Source organism: Ornithorhynchus anatinus, chromosome 3 (genome assembly GCF_004115215.2).
Source record: "Ornithorhynchus anatinus isolate Pmale09 chromosome 3, mOrnAna1.pri.v4, whole genome shotgun sequence".
In the NCBI taxonomy this organism is placed as follows: domain Eukaryota; kingdom Metazoa; phylum Chordata; class Mammalia; order Monotremata; family Ornithorhynchidae; genus Ornithorhynchus; species Ornithorhynchus anatinus.
In genome coordinates, this window is record NC_041730.1 from 50786543 (window position 1) to 50800897 (window position 14355).

At 63.1% G+C, this 14355-nt stretch overlaps 1 protein-coding gene across 1 annotated transcript in view; it reads right to left on the reverse strand.

The window, feature by feature from the left end:
• Positions 1-1511: 1511 nt before the first annotated feature.
• UBAP1 (ubiquitin associated protein 1) overlaps positions 1512-14355 on the reverse strand; it is a 49521-nt gene continuing 36677 nt past the window's right edge. Inside the window, 9 exon segments of the mRNA XM_029059850.2 lie at positions 1512-2784; positions 3126-3227; positions 3594-3979; positions 6734-6920; positions 6923-6984; positions 6987-7065; positions 7067-7270; positions 7272-7343; positions 7345-7659. Of these exon segments, the coding sequence (XP_028915683.1) occupies positions 2644-2784; positions 3126-3227; positions 3594-3979; positions 6734-6920; positions 6923-6984; positions 6987-7065; positions 7067-7270; positions 7272-7343; positions 7345-7659 (1548 nt within the window). The 3' untranslated portion in view covers positions 1512-2643.

The window sequence follows — 14355 nt, forward strand, 5'->3', positions numbered from 1 at the left end:
CCGGAGCCTGTCGGGGCTTTCCCTCGGAGCTGCAGCCCCGGGGCCCTGTACCCCCGTCCCCTGGCTCCGGCCGGGGACCCCGCCCGGACCCCCCCGCCCCCCGGCCACCGTCCGCCTCCCCAGCCCCGAGCAGGCCGCACTCGGGAGGAAGAGCGAGCAATGAGGAGCGCCAGACCAAGAGGGAGGAAGCGGCCGGCCTCGCTCCCGGGCAGCCACCAGACTGAGGCGCGGCTTCGCCCGAAAGGGCTGCCGGGTGGTAGCCTTTGGGAAGGTCGTCGTCCCCCCCCCCCCCCCCCCCCCCCCGAATCCGGGCCGGTGGTCGGCGTCAGGTCAGGACCGGCGAGGCCCAGCGGCCACACGTGCGCCCAGCCCCGGGTCAAGCTCTCGGCAGAAACCGGGAGGTTGGAGGAAGGCCGGCCGGGGGCCGGGAGGGGCCTCGGGTTGGGCCCCGGCCACCTTGTCCCGTTCCCCGGAGGTCACGACCCTGCCCCCCGCCGCTCCGCTCTCTGCCCATCCTCACCGCCCCCCCGCCCCGGCCGGAAGCCGGCAAGTGCCCGACTTGGTCCGGAACTTGATTACGTTGAGGTTTTCGACTCCCCGAGCCCCGGGTAAACCTCGACGTGTGCTCGCTCAGGCAGGCCGAGGCCGGCCGAACCGGCAATCCGAGCTCACCCTCGCACGCGGGGCGGCGATGGTTGTCGACGCGCCATCCGCGCCCTCTTGCTCCCCTGGTGAGCTCCTGACGAGACCCGTCCACGCCGACACAGGCTTGCGTGTCCTGCCTGGGGTCAGAGCCGGATCCAAGCAGGCGGTGCGTCTTTTTTTCCCATGGCATCGGTTAAGCGCTTACTAGGCGCCAGGCACCCTACTGAACGCCGGGGTGGATACGAGCTAGTCAGGTTGGACCCAGTCCACGTCCCACACTGGGACTCGCCGTCTTAACCTCCATTGTACAGGTGAGATAACTGAGGCACAGAGAAGCCAGGCGACCCCAGAGAGCCAACTTTGAGTCAGCGTCGCTTCTCTGTGCCTCCGTTTCTCCATCTGTAAACTGGGGACTCGATGCCCGTTCTCCCTCTTAGGACCGTCAGCCCGCTGTGGGTCACGGCCCGAGTCGGATTTGGCTACCGCGGCGCTTGGCGCGGAGTAAGCGCTTCATTAACAACAAAAGGAGGCTTCAGTCGCTTCAGACGTGACCGTGGGCCTCCAGCTCGATCCATTCCCTACCTCGCTTCGCCTCCGGGGTCCAAAAAGGCAGGAAGCCGGGGAGCGGCCCCTGGCCCGTTGCCCCGTCGGAACCTGGCCGCGGGAGCGGTGCCGCCGCTTCCGGGCCGCGACGCGGCGGGGGAGAGGGGGCGGCTCTCCTCCCAGGGCCGCACGCGGGAACAAGGCGTGGACCTCGGGGCTGGGGCCCTGGCCCCCGGCGGGAGCAACCCAACGCGACCCCGGCACCTCCGAACCTCCTCCTCCTCCGCCCTCCCAGCCCCACGACGGCGGACGCTCCACCAGGGTGACTTTTTTTTAGGTTTTTATTAGTAGTTCTTTCTGCAGAATTAAAATATTTAGCAAATTCTCCTTTAGATTCATCAAGGCTACTTTACGTATTTAGATCTTTAACAATGTACAACATAATACACTTCGTACTATCAAAACGGAGCCCCCCCTCCCCCGAAACCGATTTCTAGTAACTAGGCGGGTACAGAGTATGTCGTTCCGAAGCTTCGGGACTCTCCTCCGAGAACAGCGTGGGAGGGAGAGATCAGAACTAATGCTGTGTTAGAAGGGCAGCTGGTTTTTATTAAAAGTGCTTGAGAGGACTCGCCGTTTCGACACCGACTCCCTCGGGCGGGCGGCCGACTCGTTCCCTAGAAGGGACACCCGCCCAAATAACCTACCTAGGCCCCGGGGCGGGGAGGTCGGGGCGCCGGCCCCGCTCCAGGGTCGAGGGTGACCGGGGCGGGGGGAAGACCCGTGGCACGCCCGCTGCCGTCGCTGACACGGGGAGGAGCCGGGGGCCGGAAGGAACGGGAAACCGAAGGGGCACCTTCGTCCCGCCAGGGCTTCTGGGAAACCAGTGTTGCACTAAGTGTAGAGACCGACTCTCCGCCCGGCTTTCGAAGGAAACCGGGCACTCTCCATTGCACTACGGGGTCCGCCCGGCCGGGCCGCGACGGCGGGGGCCGTCCCGGCCGCGCGCAGTGTGAAAGCATCTCCCGACCGGGGCGGCCCCTCCGCGCGCCCCCACGGTCCGAAGTCCCGGGGACTTGGGTGGGGATCTACAGTGAACTCCGGCGGGGGCGGCGGAACGACCCTCCGTGGCTAGGCTGGGGGGCGGGGAGGGACGGGAAAGGAGAGGGCGACCCAGGACCGGGGGCGTGGGGGGGGCGGCGCCGGGGGTAGGGGAAGGATCTCCCCCAACAAAAACCTCAAAAGAAAACCCAGTAGGGTTCCGACCAGGGCCTCCCCCGACCAGAGAGCAGCTGGTATTTCCGACGACGTACAAAAAAAAAAAACCAAATCCCCGCGAAATCCGTCCTCTCCGTCCCCGGGGAAGAGCGAGGGGCAGGCCGGTCTCCGCCGGGTGGGCCGGCGCCATCTCGGCGGGGGGGAGGGCGGGGGGCCGTCGGGGTGGGGGTACCGTTCTCAGCTGGCCCCCGCGCGCGCCATGAGGTCTTCCAAGGCATTGTCCTGGTCGTTGTTGTGTAACAACAAAACCTCCTTAATGTCCTTCAGTTCAAAGCCCATCTCTTTAAACTTACTCATTAACTGGAGGAATTCTGCGGTCTGCAAGGAGAGGAGGGGGGGACGGTCACCACGGGGCTCCCGCGGTCACCGGAACCCCGGCCCCTTCGCCCCCGCGCGTCGCCGGGAAGCGGAGCCGCCCGCCGGGGTCGCCGCCCCGCCCGCCCCGGCTAACCCTCGGGTCGGTCAACCGGCTGCGGGGGGAGGGGCCGGGAGTCGAGAGGCGGGGATCGTCTCTCTCTGTGGCCCAACTGCACCTTCCAAGCGCTCGGCCCAGTGCTCCGCACGCGGTGAGCGCTCACGAAATACGCCGGGACGGGTGACCCGACGACCCTCCCGCGGGCCGGGCGGACGGACCCCGACCCAGCCTTCGGCAGCCTCACCTTCTCCTCTGAGCACTGGCACACCTCCAACGCTTCCTCCACCAGCAGAGGGTCGAAGCCCTTCTCGCAGAGCTGCCCGTGGGCGAACAGGTAATCGAGAACCTGGGAGAAGCCACGCGGTGACCATCCTGCCCCGGAGACTGGGCGGCCCCCCGGCCCGGGGCAGCCACCGGACGCGGGGAGCGGCGCAGGCGGCGGCGATTACGGGGCGCCCGCCGGGGAGGTGCGGGACGCCCGCGGCGACGCGTTTCCGCCCGCCGGAATGCGTTGCCTTGTACTCTCCCGAGCGCTTAGTGCAGCGCTCCGCCCACAAGTAAGCGCTCGATATTTACGGCTGGACCCCCCCCCACACACCATCTCTCCCCGCCCCACAGCCGCCTCCTTCCCTGCGACGCCTCCCGGGAGGGGCCGACACACCCAAATCTCCCCCCCCCCCCCGGGCCCGCGGGGCCCGGGGGGGCCGCTCACCTGCTCTATGTTTTCTCCTTTCTTCCTCATGGCTTTCAGGACGCGGTCGTAGGAGTAGCCCATGTTGACGACCGTTTCCACGCACTGCCGCTCGCCGGACGACAGGCCCTGCAGGTCGGGGGAGGCCGGCCCGCTCGACCAGGCGGAGCAGCCGGTGGCGGTGGCCGTGGTGGGGGGGGGGTGGCGGGGGTGGCGGCCGTGGGCGCTTGCGACGGTGGGACGTCGTCGGTTGGGACCTGGCGGGGCGGGGGGAGCGGAGAGAAGAAACGGAGCCCGGGCGGTTAAGCGGAGGAGGAGGAGAGAAGACCCGGGCGGGCAGGGCAGGACGTCATCCCGGTCGCCCACGAAGAGACACGGTTTCCCCGGCCTGACCCGCCCCCCGCGTCATCCCCTCATCCCTCGCGGCGCACGACCGCTAAACCGCTCTCCTCTTTGGGCGGCGACCAAACCTAGGCCCAAAGAAGGAGGGAGGGGAGGGAGGGGTTTTTCTTCACACCTTCTCCAGGCCCCGGTCAGACACTACTCTCCCCTCCGCGGCCGCTCCGGGCCGTCCACAGTTCCCGGAGCGCGCCAGGCATGGTCTAGGGGGCCGGGGGGGAGATATCGAAGCGATCCCCGCTGAGCCGGGGAAGTCGGAAAGGGAAGCCACACCGAAAACACCCGACGGTCAACGACGACCCGGCAAGGAAATGAGGAAACTTCCACCGCTTCCGGACAGGGTCGCGAGAGGGTCAAGGGTCGGGTACTTACTCCCTGCCGACGGTCGCCCCGAGCCCATTTCCGATTCAAGTCGGTTTCCCGGCCATCTGTTCAACGGGGGAACGACTTTCCGACCCCAGGGGCTCTGGACATCTTAACGGTTCTCCCCCGGGACCCACCGCGCCGGGCGGGCCAACTCAGAGGGGGAGCGAGGCCAGCCCTCGCCCGAGACCACCGCCCCCGGCTGCCCTCCCGGCGGCCAAGCGGGTCTGGGCCGCTCCCGCTTGGAATGACGGTCCTCTCGGGCCGAGCAAGACTCCAGGCCCTCCCTTCCCGTTTCCTTTCTCTGGGGTGGCAGAGCCCCCTTACTGGACGGAGGGGGCCGGTGGGCAGTAAGAGGAGCCGGGGTGGCCTCGGCGGGGACCCTCTGGAGCCTGGGGGGGGGGGGGGGGTCTGCCTGGACCGTCGACCGGCTGGGTCACGACTGCCGCCTTGCACCCGCCCTCTGCCCAGTCAACCCGCTCTCCTGGTCTCCCTCCCCCTGGCGCATACGCGCGCGCGCGCACACTGTATGCTGACTTCTGCGCACCGGGATCTCCACCGGGACGCAGGCCAGGGCCCCTCAGGAGCAGGGAGGACCCCGAGTGGCGGGGGGAGGCCGGGGTCGGCGGGGCGAGGGGCCGTGGGTATGGAGGGTGCCGTCGGCCGGGTCGTGAGGACCCGGTGGTAGCCCGAAGCCCAACGAGGGCAGGCCCCGGAGTTGAGGGGCGGGGGGGACGGGCAGCGGGGAGGGGCCCGGGAGTCCTCCCCAAGCCCACACCTGCTCCGGTGCCAACCCCAGAGAAGAGGTTAAGTGCTCAGTATACGCCAGGCACCGTAGCACACGTTGGGACGGATAGAAGCGAAGCAGGTTGGACGCAAGCCAGTGCTCTACATGGGGCTCAAAAAACACACCCATTACTATTACTAGCTTAAGTATGGAAGAGAAGCGCTGCAAGTGGCCGTGAAATGACAGGAGGAGTCGTAAGGGGAGGAGGGAGGGAGCGAGCTTCGGGGAGGCCTCCTGGAAGTGATGAGATTTCGGGAGGGCTTTCGCCAAGTGGAAAGGAGCGGGTGACGGGCTGGGAGCAGCCACGCGACGGGGGTCGTTCCCACGCCTGAGAAGCAGCGGGAACTCGTGGCTGGAGCGCGGGCCCGGGACTCGGAAGAACCTGGCTCTAATCCCCGCTCGGCCACTTCTCCGCTCTGTGACCTCGGGCAAGTGACCGTCTGAGACTGTGAGCTCGTTGTGGGAGGGGAATGTGTCTGCCTATTATTTTGCACTCTCCTAAGCGCTCGGCACAGTGCCCTGCCCACGGTTCAGCGCTCGATGAATACGATCGGACGAACGAACTCTTCTGGGCCTCGGTTCCCTCACCGGGAAAATTAAAGCCGGGGGCCCCACGTGGGTCACGGCACGCGTCCGCCCCGACGAGCTCGCGTCCGTCCGTTGTTCGGTCGTCCTCGCCCCGAGAGCGCGGTACAGTGCTTTGCACACAGTGAGCGCTCGGTAAATACGACTGAACGAACGGATGAATCTGCCCCAGCGCCCGTACGGCGCCGGCACACGGTAAGCGTTATCGAATGCCATTCAAAAAAAGTCCAGGCGCTGCAGTCAGTCAGTCAGTCCCAGCCCACCACCAACGCCCCGTCGGGCTTGATCCCGGCCCCGTCTTCTAATCGGAAACTACGTCCACCATCGCCCGAGGGCAATTAAGGCAGGGAGGGTGAGGAGGGGAGGGTAGCCGGCAGGCTGGCGGCCGAGGCGCGTGGGGGGGGGGAAGAGGAGACGTCCGCTGCTCGCCGCCCTCCTGAGTCCCCGCCCACCTTCCATTCTCCATCTCCGACTTCCCTAGGTCGTCTTAAGAACGGGTAAGTCTGGGCCGGCCGGGTGAAGGCGGGAGTGACCGCCAGGGGCCAAGAAGGGAGGTGGGTCACACCCACCTTCGCCCGGCGGACCCAGACTTACCCATTCTGACCCTTTATCGATTCTAAACGGTGTCCGCTGAGCACTTAGTAAGCGCCAGGCACCCCGCTAAAGCCGGCGCCCAGCTCGGTATCTACCCCCAGCGCTCGGTTCGGCGCCCAGCCGGAAGCGCGGAAATCCAAGGGAGGCCCGGAGAACAAGCCAACAAAACGGACGGACAGAAAGACACAGTCCGCGTCCCACACAAGGCTCGGGGCCTCAAACCCCACTTTACGGGCGAGGTGACCGAGGCCCGGGGGAGTGACGGGACTCGCCGGCGGGTCGCACGGCGGACAGGCGGCAGAGCCGGGGCGGGAACCCGGGCCCCGCCGAGCCCCGGGCCCCGGCTCTCTCCGCCAGACCGCGCCCGCGCGCCCCCGGGGACTCGCCGGGCCCCTCCCGGCCAGGCGGGCGCGCGACCAGAGACCCGCCTTACCGGTGACCGGCCAGCGCTCGCGCGAGCCGCCGTTCTTTCCCGTGCTTCTCGGCCGGGCCGGGGACGGGGGAGGCGGGCGGGCGGGGGGGAGCGGGCCGCCGTCTCCGGGCCGCCGTCCGCGCCCGCGAGCCGAGGGCCCCGGCCCCCGGTGTCCGTTGAGGTCGCCGGCTCGGTGCTGGGGAGCGGGCCCTTTAGGGAACTGAGGAAAGTGCCGTTGCGGAGGCGGCGGCGGCCGTGGAAAGGGCTCGCCGCTGCGCCGTCTTCGGCTCGCCTCCTCCCGAGTCGAGCTTGGGGAAGGTCAGGGATTTGATATTGCTCACGGGGGGGGCCGGGCGGGAGGGAGACTTTGGAAGACAGCGACATCCTCTCCCGGCCGCCCAGCTGCGGCAGCGTGACGAAGCCGTTGGGCTTGTGGAGGGGCTTGAAGTCCAGGGCGGCCCGCTCCAGGGAGGCCAGGACCTCCTGCTCCTGCAGCAGCGCCCCGGGCCCTCCTTTGGGCAAGTTGCTGTCCAGGATCTGGGCCACGAGGGGCCCGGGGGGTCCCCGCGAGAATGTTCCGCAGCTCCTCTTTCTCGTCGATGGTCTTCAGCTCCAGGTTGTCGAAGGGGTCCTTCTTCGCACTCGAAGTCGGCGGGGTTGAAGGCCGCGTTGGCCTGGGGCGGCTCAGCGCCTTGGGGCTTCGGGGCGCTGCTGCTGACCCGGGTTGGGGTGAGAATGTTGTTGTGCTGCAAGCTGGCTGGAGGACGGGGTTGATGGGAGGCGGGGACGTCCGCGGGGCCCGGGGGCTTGGCGTCGGCCCCGGCCCCGGAACCGACCGGCCCCTCGGCTTCTGCTCCCGCCTGCCGCGCGGCTTCCCGCTGCGCTTCCTGGATCTTCCGGACGTCTTCGGCCCACTCGATCGTCCTCCTCTCCAAGGCGAAGTCATACTGCGAGAGAGAGAACCACGGTGAGTCGGCGGGGTCGGAGGTGGCCGGGGGGCTCCCCCCCGCTGACGCCAGGGCCGCCACGTCTAACCTGAGCCTCCCGTTGGGACAAACTGATCACGCTGTATCTCCCCGGCGCTCAGAACAGTGCTCTGCACGTGGTAAGCACTTAACAAATATCATTATTACTCTGCCGCCCCGCTACTGACGGAGCGCCTGCTTTGTCCACAGCCTCCAGGTGAGCGTGAGGGAATCGGAGGACGGCCCCCCGAGGACCGTCCCCGGCTGCAGGGAGCTTAACGACCTAGGGGCTGGGGAGGGTAGGGAGACGGAGACGATACTAGCCGCGGTGTCTGTTAAACGCCCGCTACCCGTCGAGCACCGTTCTACGCGCTGGGGAAGATAACCGGACGGTCGGGTCAGGCGTGGTGCCCGTCTCACGCGGGGCTCACGATCCGAGGAGGAGGGGGAACGGGAACTGAATCCCCGTTTTACGGAGCAGGTACCTGAGGCTCGGAGAAGAGAAGGGACTTGCCCAAGGTCACGCAGCAGACAAGGGGGAGGAACCGGGAGTAGAACGGGCTCCCCGGCGCGTGCTCTTTCCATGGGTTTAGATCGCAGTAAAGATCTCTGTGATCTCTCCGTGAAGACTCCCTCGAATTGTACTTCCCCAAGAGCTTAGGAGAGCGCTCCGCACACGGTTACGGGCTCGATCGATACTCGGTCGGATAGGAATACAGAAACCACTGACGTCCACGGCCACCACTTTGCCCCCTCGCCCCTACCTCTGGAGTCCAATAACGCCCAAGTCCCCGTCATTCCAAATATCGGCAAAAACTGGGGTCCTGTCTTCCGCTCGTGCGGAGGGGTCCACGCTGGGGCTGCGGGAGGGGCCCCGGGACGGAGGAATCAAACCGGGCCCATTCAAGGGCTGCACCGTGTCCTCCGTCGCTGCGTCGACCCGGCTCGCGGACCTTCTGCCCTCCGTTGGGATGAGGGGCTGAGGCCGATGGAAGGCCATCTCCCCGCAGACGGTCTGCGCTCTGCTCAGGGGTCCTTTTTCCAACCGTGCCAGTTCACCACTGGTTCCCGTTCTGCTCCTTAGCTTCTTCCCGGGACCTTTTCTTAACTGGAGCTCAAAGAGGTCAGCCAGCCTACCAGGCCACAGTTGGAATAGTCATCGCTGGATTATGGCCGCCACACCGAATCCACGAGGGAGGAGTTTGCCCAGAGCAAGGAGAGGAATGTTAGCCTGGGCCCCCGGGGATCAGCCCCCACCCGATTGCGAGTTCACGGATCACCCACTTACTCGCTCGGGGAGACCACCCAAAAAAGCCACGGGGCCCGCCTGGCCCAGCCCTAACCAGGAACTGTCGTTCCCGGGCGCTGAGGGGGCATATGGTGAGAGGAACCGCACGCGGGGCAAACCGCCCAGAAGGTTTCTTCCTGAGCCGAGGGGCCAGAGTCTAAGAGAATCGCCTGGGGATCGTCCGGGCCGTAGCTGGGCCCCCGGGAGCACTGGGCCGTCGTTCTTCCGTAAAGTGGCACGACAGCTGGGGGGCTGAAGTGAGAAGAACACGGCACCCCTCTACCGTGACCAATGAGAAGCAGTGTGGCCCAGTGGATAGAGCGCGGGGCCTGGGAGTCAAAGGACCGGATTCTCATCCCGGCGCCACCATTCGCCTACTGTGGGACCTGAGACAGTCGCTCACGTCTCTGTGCCTCAGTTCCCCTCATCTGGCAAATGGGGATTCAAAACCTTTTCTCCCTCCTATCTAGCCTCCCGAGTGCCTCCCGGAACCTGATTATCTTGTACCTGCTCCGGCTCAGTACAACGTTGGCACCAAGTGAGCGCTTTAACAAATACCAACGATTATCGTCATCATTACTAAGTACAGCTACGCTTCAGAGGGCAACGTAGATTTCCGACCGGCAAGCCCCAAGCCAAACGCCCGAGAGCCTAACGGTGGCGATTTGCTAACTGGCGGTTCAGAGGTATCTTGAGGGGGTTATTTCCTCGAAAGGAGAATTTACTGGGTTAAAAGAAGAATGACAGCCGTTTTATTTCCTCCTCTGCGCCCGAATTCTGTCTTTTAAGGGCAGAGCTGGTGGTCTGCCCAGCCTGTGTAAAACCTTGTACTCTCCCACGGGTTTAGTACGGGCTTGGCACAGAGTCAACGCTCAATAAATTGAATACGATCGACAGCGTGAAGATCCTGGAGTCGCCTGAGTCCCGGAGCCCAGTCGGAATGGCCGGATGGCCAACCTCCGAGCCAGAACCCGCCCCGCGACGCCCACACGGTTGTGAGGCCGCTGCGGCGGCCGAGTGGATATCGGCACCCTCGAGCAGCAAGATGGTAAGTTCTGGCTTGTTCTTTCGTGCTCTCTCTCTCTTCCCTGCTCTCCCTCCCTTTCCTCCCCAGCCCTCTGCCTGCCCCTAAAACAGCCGTCCCCCGAGTTCACCTGACAAATCCTGCCCCTTGCGCCAATCAGTCGATCGTATTTTCTGAGCACTTGGGGGAGTCCAATATAATGGAAGTGGCAGACACGTTCCCCGCCCGCCGGGAGCTTACAGCCTAGGAGGGGTCACCCACAGACCCTAAAAGAGATCGAGCAAATAAGACACTTCCCATTTATTTTTCCGTCAAATAAAGGGCCGAGCAATGCCTCAGCTCACGGGTGACTTGAGATTCTGGTAGCGGGAGTAGTATTTAATAATAATAATGTTGGTATTTGTTAAGCGCTTACTATGTGCCGAGGACTGTTCTAAGCGCTGGGGTAGACAGGGGAATCAGGTTGTCCCACGTGGGGCTCACAGTCTTAATCCCCATTTTACAGATGAGGGAACTGAGGCACAGAGAAGTGAAGTGACTTGCCCACAGTCACACAGCCGACAAGTGGCAGAGCTGGGATTCGAACTCATGAGCCCTGACTCCAAAGCCCATGCTCTTTCCACTGAGCCACGCTGCTTCTCCATTTATTAAGCTCCTAGGGGCAAAGTACCCTACTAATCCTTGGAATTAAGATACGGTGGTGAAGCACGTAGTCACACAGACGGCAGGGATTACGTGACTACCAAAGTTTGTCCTCCAGTCCAACAGTCTAAGTCGTCCCTTGCCCATTAGCAAGGATTGCAAGTGTCATCAGTATTTAAAGCAAGGTGGACTGGGTTTGAGCTCTCATCCCAGGGGGCTAAAAAACAACAAAAAATAGCCCTTAACTGCCGCCAGTCAGCTGTTCCATACTGTAAAAACCGCCACGTGCCGTTCAATTCAGTAAAGTGGTTTCTTCGCTTCCTATTATCGTTGGGTCTTTCGTAAAGAAAACGGGAACGGTGAATTATTTTTGGACACTGAGCCCAAACATCACTAATCGCTACTGGAAAAAGCTAATTCCCCCTTCGAGCGACCCTGGACCCGTTCGGGGGACTCGGCGGCCATGTTGCCTTTAGCTCTTTACTGACCGGACGGTGGGACAGTAAAGGTGGTTCGACGGTTCCCTGGCTTCTAAGGGAAGGACGGCATGGTTTCCAGAAGGATAGGAGAACCCGCTCTGCCTCTGCCCCTCCACCAGAGCCCAGCCTAGAATGCCCGGACTCTCCTTGGAGAGGGCAGGGCCGCGGAGCCAAAGGAAAGGGGAATCCCCCACGGGCCGGGGGACGTGAGGAGGAAGTCGGAGCTAGAGTCCCCCGACGCTCCGTCCCGCCAGCCTGGGCCTCCGTCCACGGCTTCATCCGCTGTCTCCTCACCCCTGAAGAGGTTCGAGATAACCATCCGAGGTCAGAGTTTCCAGCCGCCGCCCAATCGGCGGGAAGGACTCGGAGGGGCGAGGGGCGTTAGGGGGAGTGACGGGACCCCGCCCGGGTCAGGCCCGGCCACTGCATCCCGAACCTCTGGGACAAACCCGAACCCAGCCAGGTTGTGGGTGGATCTGGATCGCTCCATGGTGGGTCGAGGGGGGGGAGGATCCCCGAGAGTGGCCGAGAGCCGTCCCGCAAGTGCGGCGTAGACGCTCCTCCTCTTCGGCCCGGACTCACCGTCCAGTTGCCCGGACCCATGCCAAACCAAGGCCACGGTTTGGGACTCGCCAGGCCCGGGAGAGTTGGGGTGGGGGAGTGGGGTCCTGGCCTTTGGGAGGCCCTCGGTAGAGATGACCGCCCGAAGGAAAAGTCTGTTGGCTGCCCGAGGGGAACCGGTCCGTAGAGGACTATCCGCTTTCTCTCGCTTCTCCCTTCCTCTCTCCTGCCCGTCGTTTAGCTACCGCACCGCTCTTCCGCACCACCGGCTGGGGTGGGGACGGGAGATTGTTTTGGTAGCTTGTCGGAAGAGAAGGTGTCCGTACTAGCTAAAATGAGACTGAGACAGCCCAATCTAGCCACCCTGCCCCTCCGCGACTAGCTGGGATCTCCTTTGGCCAGAAGGAGCCTCGAAGGACAGAGTTCAGTGGTATGCGAAGGTGTTCCCGTTAATAGGAGGAAACGGAGGGCTGCTGTTGCTGGGACTTGACACCGCACAGCCCTACCTAACAACTTGGCGTCACAGACCCCGCGACGTTATTTTCGGAAGCAAAGAACTGCGCCTCCGCTGCACGCGGCGCCTAAGAAAGAACCGGCACCTTCATCTTGGTACTTCCTTCCCCAAGGGATCAACGGAGCAAATCCAGCCCCGACCAACCCCCATCCATCCATCGACGTAATTTACTGAACGCTTCCTACGTGCAGGGCACCGGACTAAGCGCTTGGAGACGGAAGGGCTGCGGACACATTCCCTGCCCATAGTGAGCTTCTCCTAAAAGGGGCGGACACCATCCCCCGGCACGTTTGAACCGCATCTGGCTGCGGATCCGGCTCTCCGCGGGGAAGTGGGGAGGAGGGGTATCCCCCGAGTCTGTCTTATGAAGTCCCGGCGCCGCCACAGCTCTCGGGCACCCCGACGTCACCAGATGCACCCAGGTTTCCACGGTTCAACCTGTCTTTCCTGCCATCGGGTCTCACTCAGCGGGTCGGCGGCGCTGAGCGGGAGGAGTCACCCCCATCGAGGAGGACGAGGGACCTGAGGATGGACTAAATCAACACTTTCTTGGGAAACCTTTGATAACTTTGGCCCGCAGAGGCCGACAACCACCCCGCTTTGACTCTCTAAAAGAGAATGCCTGCTTTAGAAACAAATGGTTTCCTTTTGGCATTTTATGTGGCCGGATGTGTTGCCAATAGGTTCTTGGGATTCTAAAATAGGCGTGGCCTGCTGGACAGAGCAGAGGCCTGAGAGTCAGAAGGACCTGGGTTCTAGGCCCAGCTCCACCGCTTTCTGCTGGGTGACCTTGGGGCGACTTCTCTGTGCCTCGGTTCCCTCATCTGTAAAAAATGGGGTCTAAGACCGTTAGCCTCACTTGGGACAAGGACTGCGTCCAACCTGATTACCTTGTATCTACCCCGGAGCTTAGAACAGTGCCTGGCGCGTAGTAGGCACTAACAAAGCACCATTAAAAAAAATAAAAATAAGGGTCAGGACCATCCAAACGCTCAGCGGCTGACACGTGACCGTACTGGCCAATATGTTCTGAATGTCAGAGCGGCCGACGGCGTTGAATCCCCAAATAGCATGGCAGAGTCTACCTCCTTAAATGGCTTGTCAGCTGAATCAAAGGCCTACCTCAGATTTGGGACGAATAGTTAAATTCCAAGGAACAGGAAATCTCGATGCTTTCAACGTGGGCCTCTGCATTTTTCTCAAGCCAGCACAATCTTCTCCCTCTCGGTTGCCAGCTCGCTGTGGGTAGAGATGTGTCTACCAACTCCGTTATATTGTATTGCCCCAAGCGCTTATACAGTGCTATGCACACCGTAAGCAGTCAAAAAAATATTCCCTGATCGATCGAACTCTCCGAAAGAGACCCCATTTCCTCTGGATTTCTCTCGGGCCGTGATTTACTCCTCAGCTCCCCGTGATGATCACGAGTCGACCGTTTTGCGCCGGTTTTGGAGTCCTGTCCCTGTTCGGCCGGATAAGTCCAGAACAGGAAGGACATTTCCGCCACCAACGGGACCGGCTATTTCGAGTGGTTTTTGCAGCAGGCAGGGTGACGGTCCTGTGATGAGCCAGCCGCCCCTCTCCGCACCCGGGCATCCCTGTGCCGAGTGAAAGGCCCCGAGGGACGCCTATGGTAAGAGAAGAGCTGCAGTCAGCGACTCCCGAGGACCTCAAAGGCAGGGGCTGGCCAGCCATTTTTCTGAGCCACCCCTTCAGTGGGATTACTCAGCTTGTCCTCGGTTCCAGGGCCGGGGGATTTTCCACTTCCTGCAGAAACCAAGGGAAAGGAGGGGAAAGACAAAAACCAAAAGCAACATTAAAAAAAGCAACCTTCAAACACAGCTGGTCTAGACAGCTATGGGGTAAACCCAGGCCACGGAATTTAAGTGACTTGCCAAGGCACGCAGCAACCAACGGGCAGAGCAGAATAAGATCCAGGTCTCCGATTCCCGGATCCAGACGTAGAGGATGTAACACGGTCCGGTTCAGTTTTTCCGGGGTCACGCGGCACAGATTTCTAGTCTGATGATATCCGGAAGGTCCGACTCCGGCAGGGATTGGAAGACAACTCCCTGCGAGCTTCCGCCCTGAAGAGGGCAACCGGATCCCATTTCCTTGAGTCTAACGAGCTGCCCAATCTCAGCCAGTGTCGTGACGGTGACACCCCATC